Source organism: Bactrocera tryoni, unplaced genomic scaffold (assembly GCF_016617805.1).
Source record: "Bactrocera tryoni isolate S06 unplaced genomic scaffold, CSIRO_BtryS06_freeze2 scaffold_7, whole genome shotgun sequence".
Lineage (NCBI taxonomy): Eukaryota > Metazoa > Arthropoda > Insecta > Diptera > Tephritidae > Bactrocera > Bactrocera tryoni.
Genome location: NW_024396366.1, coordinates 15,742,275 through 15,755,862, shown reverse-complemented (window position 1 = coordinate 15,755,862; position 13,588 = coordinate 15,742,275). Strand labels below are relative to the sequence as shown.

Below are 13,588 nucleotides of genomic sequence, written 5' to 3'. Positions count from 1 at the left end.
CGATTGGAATGACTGGAACGGCCAGATTGAAATTATACCAAATACATATGTGAACGGAGAAATTTGTTGCCGCCGTTCATGATCGCTAACAAAAATTTAAAACAACGAAAATCAAAGAAAATGCGATATTGAAATATATTTCATGAAACGTTTTGTAATTTGATGCATAATAGAATTAATTTTTAATTACAAATGATTATAAACTCTTATTAACTGAGAACTAACAGGCTTAATTCAGCTTATTAAGTATTGAAAGATCAAAAGTCAGTTGTTTTAATATACCATAAAATCATATATTAAAAGTCCAATAAATAATATAACAATTTGCAATCGTAATAAATGTTGGAAGAGAGAGAGCAATTGCTAAACGTCAACACCTACTGAACTTTGACAGCTAATCGAGCTCAGTAGGTTTTGACGTTTAGCAATTGGAAACGAGCGATGGCCAGATTGAAATCTTACCAAAAAAATGTGTCAACGGATGGATTTGTTGCATCGTTCAAGACCACTTATAAAAAATATAAAACAATGAAAATTAAACAAATTTGTGAAATTTAAAGATATTTGATGAAACGTTTTGTAATTTGAAGCATCATAGTGTTATTACCGCTTACGCGCCAGTCGTTTCTTCTTTTCGCTACGTGGCGCCAATTGGATATTCCAAGCGAAGCCAGGTCCTTCTCCACTTGGTCCTTCCAACGGAGTGGAGGTCTTCCTCTTCCTCTGCTTCCCCCGGCGGGTACTGCGTCGAATACTTTCAGAGCTGGAGCGTTTTCGTCCATCCGGACAACATGACCTAGCCAGCGTAGCCGCTGTCTTTTAATTCGCTGAACTATGTCGATGTCGTCGTATATCTCGTACAGCTCATCGTTCCATCGAATGCGGTATTCGCCGTGGCTAACGCGCAAATGACCACAAATCTTTCGCAGAACTTTTCTCTCGAAAGCTCGCAACGTCGACTCATCCGTTGTTGACATCGTCCAAGATTCTGCACCATATAGCAGGGCGGGAATTATTAGTGACTTAAAGAGTTTGGTCTTTGTTTGTCGAGAGAGGACTTTGCTTCTCAATTGCCTACTCAGTCCGAAAAGTAGCACCTGTTGGCAAGATTTATCCTGCGTTGGATTTCTAGGCTGACATTGTTGGTGGTGTTTACGCTGGTTCCAAGATAGACGAAATTATCTACAACGTCAAAGTTATGACTGTCAAAAGTGACGTAAGTGCCAAGTCGCGAGTGCGACGACTGTTTGTTTGATGACAGGAGATATTTCGTCTTGCCCTCGTTCACTGCCAGACCCATTTCTTTTGCTTCCTTGTCCAGCCTGGAGAAAGCAGAACTAACGGCGCGGGTGTTGAGGCCGATGATATCAATATCATCGGCATACGCCAGCAGCTGTACACTGTTATAGAAGATGGTACCTTCTCTATTTAGTTCTGCGGCTCGAACTATTTTCTCCAGAAGCAGGTTGAAAAAGTCGCACGATAGTGAATCGCCTTGTCTGAAACCTCGTTTGGTATCGAACGGCTCGGAGAGGTTCTTCCCAATCCTGACGGAGCTTTTGGTGTTACTCAACGTCAGTTTACACAGCCGTATTAGTTTTGCGGGGATACTAAATTCAGACATCGCGGCATAAAGGCAGCTCCTTTTCGTGCTGTCGAAAGCAGCTTTGAAATCGACGAAGAGGTGGTGTGTGTCGATTCTCCTTTCACGGGTCTTTTCCAAGATTTGGCGCAAGGTGAATATCTGGTCGGTTGTTGATTTGCCAGGTCTAAAGCCACACTGATAAGGTCCAATCAGTTTGTTGACGGTGGGCTTTAATCTTTCACACAATACGTTCGATAGAACCTTATATGCGATGTTGAGGAGGCTTACCCCACGGTAGTTGCCGCAGATTGTGGGGTCTCCTTTTTAATGGATTGGGGATAGCACACTTAAATTCCAATGGTTGGGCATGCTTTCGTCCGACCATATTTTGCAAAGAAGCTGATGCATGCTCCTTATCAGTTCTTCGCCACCGTGTTTGAATAGCTCGGCCGGCAATCCGTCGGCCCCTGCCGCTTTGTTGTTCTTCAGGCGGGCAATTGCTATTCGAACTTCTTCATGGTCGGGTAATGGAACGTCTGCTCCATCGTCATCGATTGGGGAATCGGGTTCTCCTTCTCCTGGTGTTGTGCGTTCACTGCCATTCAGCAGGCTGGAGAAGTGTTCCCTCCATAATTTAAGTATGCTCTGGGCATCAGTGACTAGATCACCTTTGGGGGTTCTACAAGAGTATGCTCCGGTCTTGAAACCTTCTGTAAGCCGCCGCATTTTTTCGTAGAATTTTCGAGCATTACCCCTGTCGGCCAGCTTATCAAGCTCTTCATACTCACGCATTTCGGCCTCTTTCTTTTTCTGTCTGCAGATGCGTCTCGCTTCCTTCTTCAATTCTCGGTATCTATCCCATCCGCACGTGTTGTGGTCGATCGTAACGTTGCGAGGTAGGCAGCCTGTTTTCTCTCCGCTGCGGCGCGGCACTCCTCGTTGTACCAGTTGTTCTTTTGCACTTTCCGAAAACCAAGGGTTTCGGATGCAGCTGTACGTAAGGAGCTTGAAATGCCGTCCCACAGTTCCCTTATACCGAGTTGTTGATGAGTGCTCTCAGAGAGCAGGAGTGCAATCTGAGTAGAAAATCGTTCGGCAGTCTGTTGTGATTGCAGCTTTTCGACGTCGAACCTTCCTTGTGTTTGTTGGCGTGCGTTTTTTGCAGCACAGAGGCGGGTGCGAATCTTGGCTGCAACAAGATAGTGGTCCGAGTCGATGTTAGGACCTCGGAGCGTACGCACATCTAAAACACTGGAGATGTGTCTTCCGTCTATCACATCATGATCGATCTGGTTGGTAGTTTTTCGATCCGGAGACAGCCAGGTAGCTTGATGAATTTTTTTGTGCTGGAATCTAGTACTACAGATAACCATATTTCGGGCCCCGGCGAAGTCGATCAGCCTCAACCCATTTGGGGATGTTTCCTCGTGGAGGCTGAATTTACCGACCGTAGTGCCAAAGATACCTTCTTTGCCCACCCTGGCGTTTCTTTCGGCACAGCTCGGATTTTCTACCAGTAATACAATGTTGTGACGCTTTGTCGTCGTGTCAGTGCTTCGACACATTTACTCCTTGACAAAGTTTGAGTTTTGGCCATGCGAAAGATGCGAGCGACACTTGTTATTATGAATGTATGTACCAGGGATCAGGAATAAAGGGATGTTAAACTTATTCCAGTGTGAGAGGCCCAGAATTAGCGTTTTTTATAACATTTTCCATTATGGCCAGATTGAACAAAATAACAATTTTTGGGCATTTATCAACCCAATACCCAACATTTAGTACGAATAAAAATTACTAAATAGTGGAGGATGGAGTCATGTGTAGAAGTTCACGCAAGGGAGGAAAGTTCTCTGATCGCCATTCACTTGGGAGTGGCCAGAAACCATTCTTTTACACATGGCTCAAGCAGCTCACTACTTCCGGTCTTTGACCAAGTATCCTCTGGGTAGCCTAAAAACATCCGTTTGAAGGCGAGCTAAAGTGAGAAGGCGAAACATCCCCTGCATAGGGTTGTGCGCTGGGTTTGGGACCCGCCACGTAAAAAACACCCCCAGTGAATAAGTATAACCAGCCTCGGATGAGAGACCCCCCTTTTGATGACGACCGTGGCAAACGAAATAAGGACTACGAATTGAGGACATGCACCTGGAATGTCCGGACCCTTAATTGGGAAAGTGCCGCTGCCCAGCTGGTTGACGTCCTCGTAAAAACAAAGGCTGACATCACCGCCGTCCAAGAGATACCATGGACGGGACAAGGACAGAGATGAGTAGGTCCTTGTGACATTTACTACAGTGACCATTTAAAGGAGCGCAAGTTTGGTGTTGGATTCGTGGTGGGAGAGAGACTCCGTCGCCGAGTACTATCATTCACTCCGGTGAATGAACGTCTAGCCACAATCCGCATCAAAGCGAGGTTCTTCAACATATCGCTGATCTGCGCCCACGCCCCGTCGGAAGAGAAGGACGATGTGACCAAAGGTGCCTTTTATGAGTGCTTGGAGCGCACTTATGAAGGCTTCCCCCGCCACGATGTCAAAATCGTGCTTGGCGACTTTAACGCCAGGGTGGGCAAAGAAGGTATCTTTGGCACTACGGTCGGTATTCGGCCTCCACGACGAAACATACCCAAATGGGTTGAGGCTGATTGACTTCGCCGGGGCCCGAAATATGGTTATCTGTAGTACTAGATTCCAGCACAAAAAGATTCATCAAGCTACCTGGTTGTCTCGGGATCGAAGAACTACCAACCAGATCGATCATGTTGTGATAGACGGAAGAAACGTCTCCAGTGTTTTAGATGTGCGTGCGCTCCGAGGTCCTAACATCGTCTCAGACCACTATCTTGTTGCAGCCAAGATTCGCACCCACCTCTGTGCAGCAAAAAACGCACGCCAACAAACACAAGGAAGGTTCGACGTCGAAAAGCTGCAATCACAACAGACTGCCGAACGATTTTCTACTCGGCTCGCACTCCTGCTCTCTGAGAGCACTCATCAACAACTCGGTATAAGGGAACTGTGGGACGGCATTTCAAGCTCCTTACGTACAGCTGCATCCGAAACCCTTGGTTTTCGGAAAGTGCAAAAGAACAACTGGTACAACGAGGAGTGCCGCGCCGCAGCGGAGAGAAAACAGGCTGCCTACCTCGCAACGTTACGATCGACCACAACACGTGCGGGATGGGATAGATACCGAGAATTGAAGAAGGAAGCGAGACGCATCTGCAGACAGAAAAGAAAGAGGCCGAAATGCGTGAGTATGAAGAGCTTGATAAGCTGGCCGACAGGGGTAATGCTCGAAAATTCTACGAAAAAATGCGGCGTCTTACAGAAGGTTTTAAGACCGGAGCATACTCTTGTAGAACCCCCAAAGGTGATCTAGTCACTGATGCCCAGAGCATACTTAAATAATGGAGGGAACACGTAGCTAGCCTGCTGAATGGCAGTGAACGCACAACACCAGGAGAAGGCGAACCCGATTCCCCAATCGATGACGATGGAGCAGACGTTCCATTACCCGACCATGAAGAAGTTCGAATAGCAATTACCCGCCTGAAGAACAACAAAGCGGCAGGGGCCGACGGATTACCGGCCGAGCTATTCAAACACGGCGGCGAAGAACTGATAAGGAGCATGCATCAGCTTCTTTGTAAAATATGGTCGGACGAAAGCATGCCCAACGATTGGAATTTAAGTGTGCTATGCTCAATCCATAAAAAAGGAGACCCCACAATCTGCGCCAATTACCGTGGGATTAGCCTCCTCAACATCGCATATTAGGTTATATCGAGCGTATTGTGTGAAAGATTAAAGCCCAGCGTCAACAAACTGATTGGACCTTATCAGTGTGGCTTCAGACCTGGAAAATCAACAACCGACCAGATATTCACCATGCGACAAATCTTGGAAAAGACCCGTGAAAGGAGAATCGATACACACCACCTCTTCGTCGATTTCAAAGCTGCTTTCCACAGCACGAAAAGGAGCTGCCTTTATGCCGCGATGTCTGAATTTGGTATCCCCGCAAAACTAATACGGCTGTGTAAACTGACGTTGAGCAACACCAAAAGCTCCGTCAGGATCGGGAAGGACCTCTCCGAGCCGTTCGATACCAAACGAGGTTTCAGACAAGGCGACTCCCTATCGTGCGATTTCTTCAACCTGCTTCTGGAGAAAATAGTACGAGCTGCAGAACTAAACAGAGAAGGTACCATCTTCTATAAGAGTGTACATCCTGTCATCAAACAAACAGTCGTCGCACTCGCGACTTGGCTCTCACGTCACTGTTGACAGTCATAACTTTGAAGTCGTAGATAATTTCGTCTATCTTGGAACCAGCGTAAACACCACCAACAATGTCAGCCTAGAAATCCAACGCAGGATAACTCTTGCCAACAGGTGCTACTTCGGACTGAGTAGGCAATTGAAAAGTAAAGTCCTCTCTCGACGAACAAAAGCCAAACTCTATAAGTCGCTCATAATTCCCGTCCTGCTATATGGTGCAGAGGCTTGGACGTTGTCAACAACTGATGAGTCGACGTTGCGAGTTTTCGAGAGAAAAGTTCTGCGAAAGATTTGTGGTCCTTTGCGCGTTGGCCACGGCGAATATCGCATTCGATGGAACGATGACCTGTACGAGATATACGACGACATTGACATAGTTCAGCGAATTAAAAGACAGCGGCTATGCTGGCTAGGTCATGTTGTCCGAATGGACGAAAACACTCCAGCTCTGAAAGTATTCGACGCTGTACCCGCCGGGGGAAGCAGAGGAAGAGGAAGACCTCCAAAAGGAGAAACGACTGGCGCGCTGTTGTTAACTCGGCTATAATCGCCGTAAGCGGTGTCTACGCCAATTAAGAAGAAGAAGATTCCGGAATTTAGTGGAAAATCAAAATTAAACATCGAATCAAAAAAAAATTGTAATTACCCTCATACTGTTGAACATTTGTAAAAAGAGTAAAAACCAATCGAATTAAATTGAATCAAAATACCCTTATAAACGACACGGGTGTATTATTTAAAGAAGTGGAAGTGGTAAGTGTCTTACAGGTGAAGTGAAGTGGGCATCTAGTTAAACATTGGTCCTTCGAGCCGCAAAGAAAGGCACTATTTGGAAAAAAAACAATAAAAAGATTCAAGCGGCAAAATAATTAAAGGTGCGGTGACAGATACACATATATGTATATGTACATATACAGAAAAAAAAAATTTCCAAGAAAAATAAAATATATAGGAAAAAAAAGTTCCGTTAGGTGACATATCCATACATATGTATTTATAATAAACAAAAACCGGTTTGAAAAACGGACACAAAACGGTTCCGTGGTGTGATTCCCAAATCAAAATCAAAAACAAAAAAATAACAATAATAAAACAAAAAAAGTACAATACATATAAATATAAATAAACATACAAGACAGTGCTTAAAACCGAAAACCAAAAAAAAAACCAAACACCGGGCGCGAAATATTACTTATCAAAAAACAAAAAAAAAATCCACACGGGCGCGAGCTTAATATATGTACATATGTATATTAAAAAAAAAAAAATTTTTTAAATTTTATATCCTTGTGAAAAACCAAAATAAAAGTGAAATTAAAAACACCAAAAAAAAAAATAATTATAAAAATAATAATTATAAAAAGACAAGCCAACCAATCCTGCGGAACAAGCAACCAAAAGGAAGGGAAACAGAGAGGAGCCAAATTGGACGCAGTGGCAAACTACCCCACTTCCCCATTCAAAACCGTATATAAAGCCCTTAAACTCCCTTGAAGCGGCACAAAGTGAGTGTATCTACTCCATTTATTATTTTAAACCATTTGTACTTATTTGCATATATGTATGTTGAAAGTTACAGTTGATCTCTATAAAAACTGTGCACGATCCTGTAAATTTTAATAGAACGGTTGCTACCAAACTGTCCGAACTTACGGTTGATTTCCGGGTAACCGAAAACAGTTTGGTACATTACATATGTACATCCAAATATATGTATGAACGGTATATAGTATGATATATATGTATATATATATATGTATATATATATAATTATATGTATACCGGCATATACATATCTGATAAAAGGCCTACTTACATACATATGCTTACATTTGTGTATCTAAACACACAACACTAAACATCAAAAATAAAAAACCAAATTTCAAGTATTCACTTGACAAAATATTCCGGCAATACCCCTTATACTCAAAACAGTATAAGCAGGATTGCGCAAAAAGTAAGCTAGGCAATTGCGAAATTTAAAAAGAGAAAAGAAAAATAACAAAACTAAACATACATATGTATATGCCAATGGTTACCACTTTCATATGTATGTACATACCTTACATTCCGAAGCAAAGTGAGAAACAAAATTAATGCGACATACACCCACATGTATGTATAATCAGCATAACTAAAATTTTTACATATTAACCAAAAGTGCATACCTGCACTTCACCGATTCTCTATTCCCGCGTTATCCGTACGGCAAATATTATATACATACATACATACGGCATACAATTTGCCTATGCCGGTATATACAACGTACATAGGGTACAAAATTAAATTAAAATTTTACAAAACTTCGAAAAAATAAAGCGGTAAATGCGAAATTTTAATTTATTAAAAATTTTAAAATTCGTTATTTAAAAAAAAAAATTATTACGGTCAAAATAAAACAAAAAATTTTAAGAGTTGGTAGAAAGGAAAAGCAAATACATAAGTATTGCCATTTTGAAGTGTTCACACAGACATACTTATATTCAAAGACCAAATCGGCACCTGTCCAGCAATACCCCTTGTTCTTGTTAAAGCACAAGCAAGCAGGATTGCAAACAAAACAAAAAAAAATTTTTTTTTGCATCTTACGCATGCACATAAACACGCACATATTGTGCAAACTTATATAGAAAGGTCATCAACCTTTTTCTCCTTTTTGCATTATCGTATATTCAAGTATACGCTATACGCAAGTATTTGCTAACGTGTACGAAATATTAAATAAAATAAAAAACAAAAACAAGAACAAACTAGTAGCTAAATATATAAGCACCGGGAATAAGTAAAACGAAATACGCGTTCGTTATTTGATAGATTGCGTATACAACAAAAAAAAAAAAAATTTATCTTAACGATTTCACGCGTACTTATTATTATGAGAAGTACACTGGAGAATTTTGTTTCTCATAATTTCAATTTTCTCATATTATCTAAATGAACGGAGATTCTAAGGAATCTAAATCAATACAATGCTACACGCTCAAAGCAAGGCGCTCCAAAGCAAAAAAAGCTGAAAGATATTTCATATACTAAATTTATTGCTGAGAGTGACAGTCTAATTCGACACTGCACTCGGTTTTCTTCTTCACCGATTCAAGACAATTCTGAATCGGTATTAGAAATCAAAAAATAAAATCTAAGCAATTTCTGGACACGTCTCCAAGCTGCGTATGACGCAATTGTAGAATGTGACGAATCAGATCTACCTGAAAACTTCAAATCTTCAGCATACTCCAAATATGAACACTCCTTAGACCAGTACGAGGAAACGAGAGCTATGATCTCCGACTAATTGAGATTAATTAAAGCAATTGCTACTCCACAACCGAGAGTAGAGCTGCCACAAATTCAAAGCCAAGAGGCGAGTTCAGGCATTCACCTTAAAGTGCCAGCATGCGATACAGAAATATTTCATGGAGGTTATGAACAATGGCCGTCCTTCCGGAACATGTTTACGGCCGTGTACATAAACTCTCCTAAATTATCTAATGCACAAAAATTGTATCACCTCCGATACAAAACAAAAGATCAAGCAGGGGTATTAGTCAAACAGTTCGACGAAATGACGAAATGACGAAAATTTCAATTATGCTTGAGAAGCTCTAAAAGCTCGTTACGAAAACGAAAGAATATTAGTCGACAAACAAGTCACAATATTAATGAATTTACCAAAAATTCAAAAAGAAACAAGTGAAGAATTTATAAAACTTCAATCCACTGTTTCAAATTGCTTGCATTGATTGCAAAGATTGCGAAAGCAAATTTAATTGCATTTATTGCCATAAACGACATAACTCAATGCTTCACATTACAAATTGTTCCAGCTTCGCTCAAAATAACGCTAATGTTAAAAGAGCTGCGGGATTAGTTGCAACAGCAAATCCCGACTTACAAAATTCAGAAAATTGTCAAGAAGCACCATGCTGCTCAAAGGCTTTCAAAACTCAGACGCTACACAGCGAAAACCAAAGCAGTGTATTATTACCCACAGCAGTGGTTTCCATCGAGCACCGAGGAGAACATTTTAAACTTAGGGCCTTAATAGACCAAGGATCTCAACGATCTTTTATAGCTTTATAGCGTCAAGGGCACAAAGTAGGCTACAACTGCCAACAAAACTAGCTAATTTTTAAATTACGGGAATGGGCGGAACTACAAAAAAAATCTGCCCCATTACCCTTATTTCCCCCCAAGCGGATAAGCGCATACAAGCAGAAGCTATTGTCTTACCGCAATTAACCAACATGCTACCAAGCTATCATATAAATAGCAAGCATTGGCAAAAGGTTTCACACCTAAAGCTAGCAGACCCAAACTGCAACACACCCGCTCAAATATATCTTCTATTAGGCAGCGATCTCATACCACAGATAATACTCGAAGGTATTGAGAAAATTACCAAAACACTTCTGGCGCAAAATACCATTTTCGGATGGGTCCTAAGCGGACTAGTTGCGGAACCAGTGACAACAATGACAACTCAAGTTGAGGAAATCTCAAACGAGTACCTCAATACTCAACTGAAGAAATTTTGGGAGTTAGAAGAACTTCCCCCCATATCAATCACAACCCCAGAAGATCGATATTGTGAGGATTTTTACAAATCCACAACTACTCGATTAGATAATGGCCGGTACGTCGTACGACTACCACTAAAGCCAGAATTTCCCCACATACTCGCCTTAGGTCATTCTCGTACCTCTGCTATCCAACAGTTTTTAAGTATGGAAAAAAACCTACTTAAAAAAGGCAAGCTAAAACCAGAATACGATAGGGTTTTAGAAGAATACCTCCATTTAAACCACATGGAGGAAGTCAGCCCTGGCGAAAAAATTATAAAAAGTAAATACAATTCTTTTTACCTGCCACATCATGCAGTAATAAAGCCAGACAAAAAAACCACAAAGGTAAGAGTTGTCTTTAATGCATCAAAATCATCAAGTTCGGGGAATTCCCTAAATGACATTTTATTTACGGGACCCACGCTTCAGCTAGATTTAATGCTCCTCATACTAAATTGGCGTATATACAAATACGTTTTCAATGGGGATGTTGAGAAAATGTATCGACAAATAGTCGTACATGATGATGATCAAGATTTTCAGCGAATTATTTTCCGAAAATCTCCCAATAGTCCACTACGCGACTTTAAATTAAAAACAGTTACCTTTGGCGTAAACTGTGCCCCATACCTCGCCATTCGTACACTCCACGAACTGGCAAAAGACACAAAGTCAGAATTTCCTCTGGCAACACAAGTGTTGAAAACACAAACGTATGTAGACGACATTCTGTCCGGAAGCCACAATCTTCCACAGGCATACGAGTCACTAGCACAAGTGACACAAGCTTTCAATACAGCAGGGTTTCCGTTGAAAAAGATAACGGCGAACCACCCTAATATTTTAAAGGACATACCGAAAGAAAATCTATTAGACACTAATTTCCTTAAATTCGAAAAAGAAAGCACAACAAAAACTTTGGGGATACAATGGAATGCGATATCTGACCAGTTTTCATACACTAATGAGTCAATATCCGCACTATCAGCTATAACAAAGAGGCAAATTTTATCCTCGGTGGCAAAACTTTTCGACCCCGCAGAATGGCTTTCGCCAATTATGATACAAGCAAAGATTCTAATACAAGAATTGTGGCTAGACGGAACTGACTGGGATGAACAAGTGAAACCACTTCGTTTAGAAAAGTGGTCCCAGTTCGCGGGTAATCTGAATGATATCTCACAGATACAAATCCCACGATGGATAAATTATGCCCCAGAGCACAAAGTCGAACTACATGGCTTCTGTGATGCCTCTGAAAAGGCATATTGTGCCACCATCTATGTGCGCACACAATCTGACACAGTGACCACTAGTCACCTACTGGTAGCCAAGGCAAAGGTGGCTCCGCTAAAAACAATAAGTCTGCCACGACTGGAACTATGTGGTGCGCTACTACTAGCCAAACTCGTATCCATGGTGCAAACGCATCTAAATATGACCAAATACAAATTGTATCTCTGGTCTGATTCTGAAATTGTATTAGCCTGGTTAGAAAAACCTCCACATGCATGGAAGACGTATATTTCAAATCGAACGTCTCAAATCCTTGACCTAGTGGGATCAGCCACTTGGCGACACGTGGTAGTGCTGACAATCCTGCTGACCTAGGTACAAGGGGGTGCAAGCCTCTGCACCTGGCAACCACCACTCTTTGGTGGAATGGCCCTCGATGGTTAATAGAATCCCCCGATTCTTGGCCACGATCGCCCATACGCAATATAATTGCCCCCGAAAGTCGAAAAATCGACTCTTTTCACACGATATTGGATGATACTGACATCCTTGAGCGATTTTCATTATACCCTCGAGCCCTCAGGGTAATCGCTTACATGCTCAAATTCATAGAGCGACTCAAACTTAGAATTAAGGGAATACGCACAGTATATCCCCAAGGCGATACATTGATGCACCTAGACCTAGAAAAGGCAAAGGTCGCTCTTATCACTTATACTCAGTCGCGCCACTTCAGCTGCGAGATGTCACTACTAAGAGAATCGAAGCCGATTGACAAAAAGAGCTCACTCTTAGTACTAAATCCATTTCTGGATACGAAAGGTCTGCTTCCTGCTAATGGTCGGCTTGCTAACTCAAGCCTGACATATAACGAATTCAATCCTCTAATAATAGTACCAGAGAAGTCTCGACTTGCGACATTGCTACTCAAGTATGTACACATACTAGTGTTGCACGCGGAACATCGCCTAATGCAATATATAATCCGCCAAGCGTTCTATATTCCACGGCTTAAGCCTCAAATAAAAAAGTGCATTTTCATGTGCAAGATCTGCACTATGCATGAACAGAAGATGAGGACGCAGATTATGGCAGCACTTTCACCGGAACACTGCAACTTCGCTCTGCCTTTCACTATCACAGGTGTTGATTTTGCTGGGCCTTTTCAGATAAAGGCGTCCATGCTAAGATCTCCTACCCTAATGAAAGGCTGCGTGGCTGTCTTTGTCTGTTTTACGACAAAAGCAGTGCACCTCCAAACGTCCAAACTTATGAGCGACAATGGGAAAACCTTTATCGGAGCTCAAAGAGCCACAGAAAAACAGTTTGTGGACTTTATTAAACAAGTCTCCCCTGAGATTGTGCAAAAGTACGCCCCCCCAGGCATTAATTGGCAATTCATCCCCCCAAGAGCTCCTCATATGGGTGGTTTATGGGAATCAGCTGTAAAAAGCTTCTAATCCCACTTAAAAAAGGTAGCTGGAAACTACAAATTTAATTACGAAGAATTTACAACTCTATTAATTCGCATTGAAGATGTTCTCAATTCACGGCCACTAACAACACTCTCGCAAGATCCCTCAGATCTCACAGCCCTAACACCAGGGCACTTTCTCAAAGGAGCACCCATTCTGGCCACACCTGAGCCAGGCGTGGAGTCGCTATCCTTATTAAATCGATTGGAAAGAATTAAAAATCTCCATCATAATTTCATTCGCACCACGTTGCACGAACCAGGCGTCGTCCAAAAGCACCACAGCATCGCCCCGCTTCTGGACTCAGCAACGTAGTGGCAACACTCCAGCAATTGCAGAGATTGCTAGGCTGAATATTCGCCTAGGGGGGCCGGAATGGCTAAATGAGATAAGCCGCCCCCCCCTAATGCTACTACACGCATACACCACCACCACCAAT

At 42.0% G+C, this 13,588-nt stretch overlaps 1 protein-coding gene across 1 annotated transcript; it reads left to right on the top strand.

The window, feature by feature from the left end:
* Nucleotides 1-11,671: 11,671 nt before the first annotated feature.
* LOC120781808 lies at nucleotides 11,672-12,262 on the top strand (the record flags this gene model as incomplete). The annotated part of the gene is made up of 2 exons (XM_040114029.1): nucleotides 11,672-12,018; nucleotides 12,178-12,262. Coding segments are annotated over 2 exons (432 nt in total), but the record flags the coding sequence as incomplete, so codon positions are not given.
* Nucleotides 12,263-13,588: the final 1,326 nt, after the last annotated feature.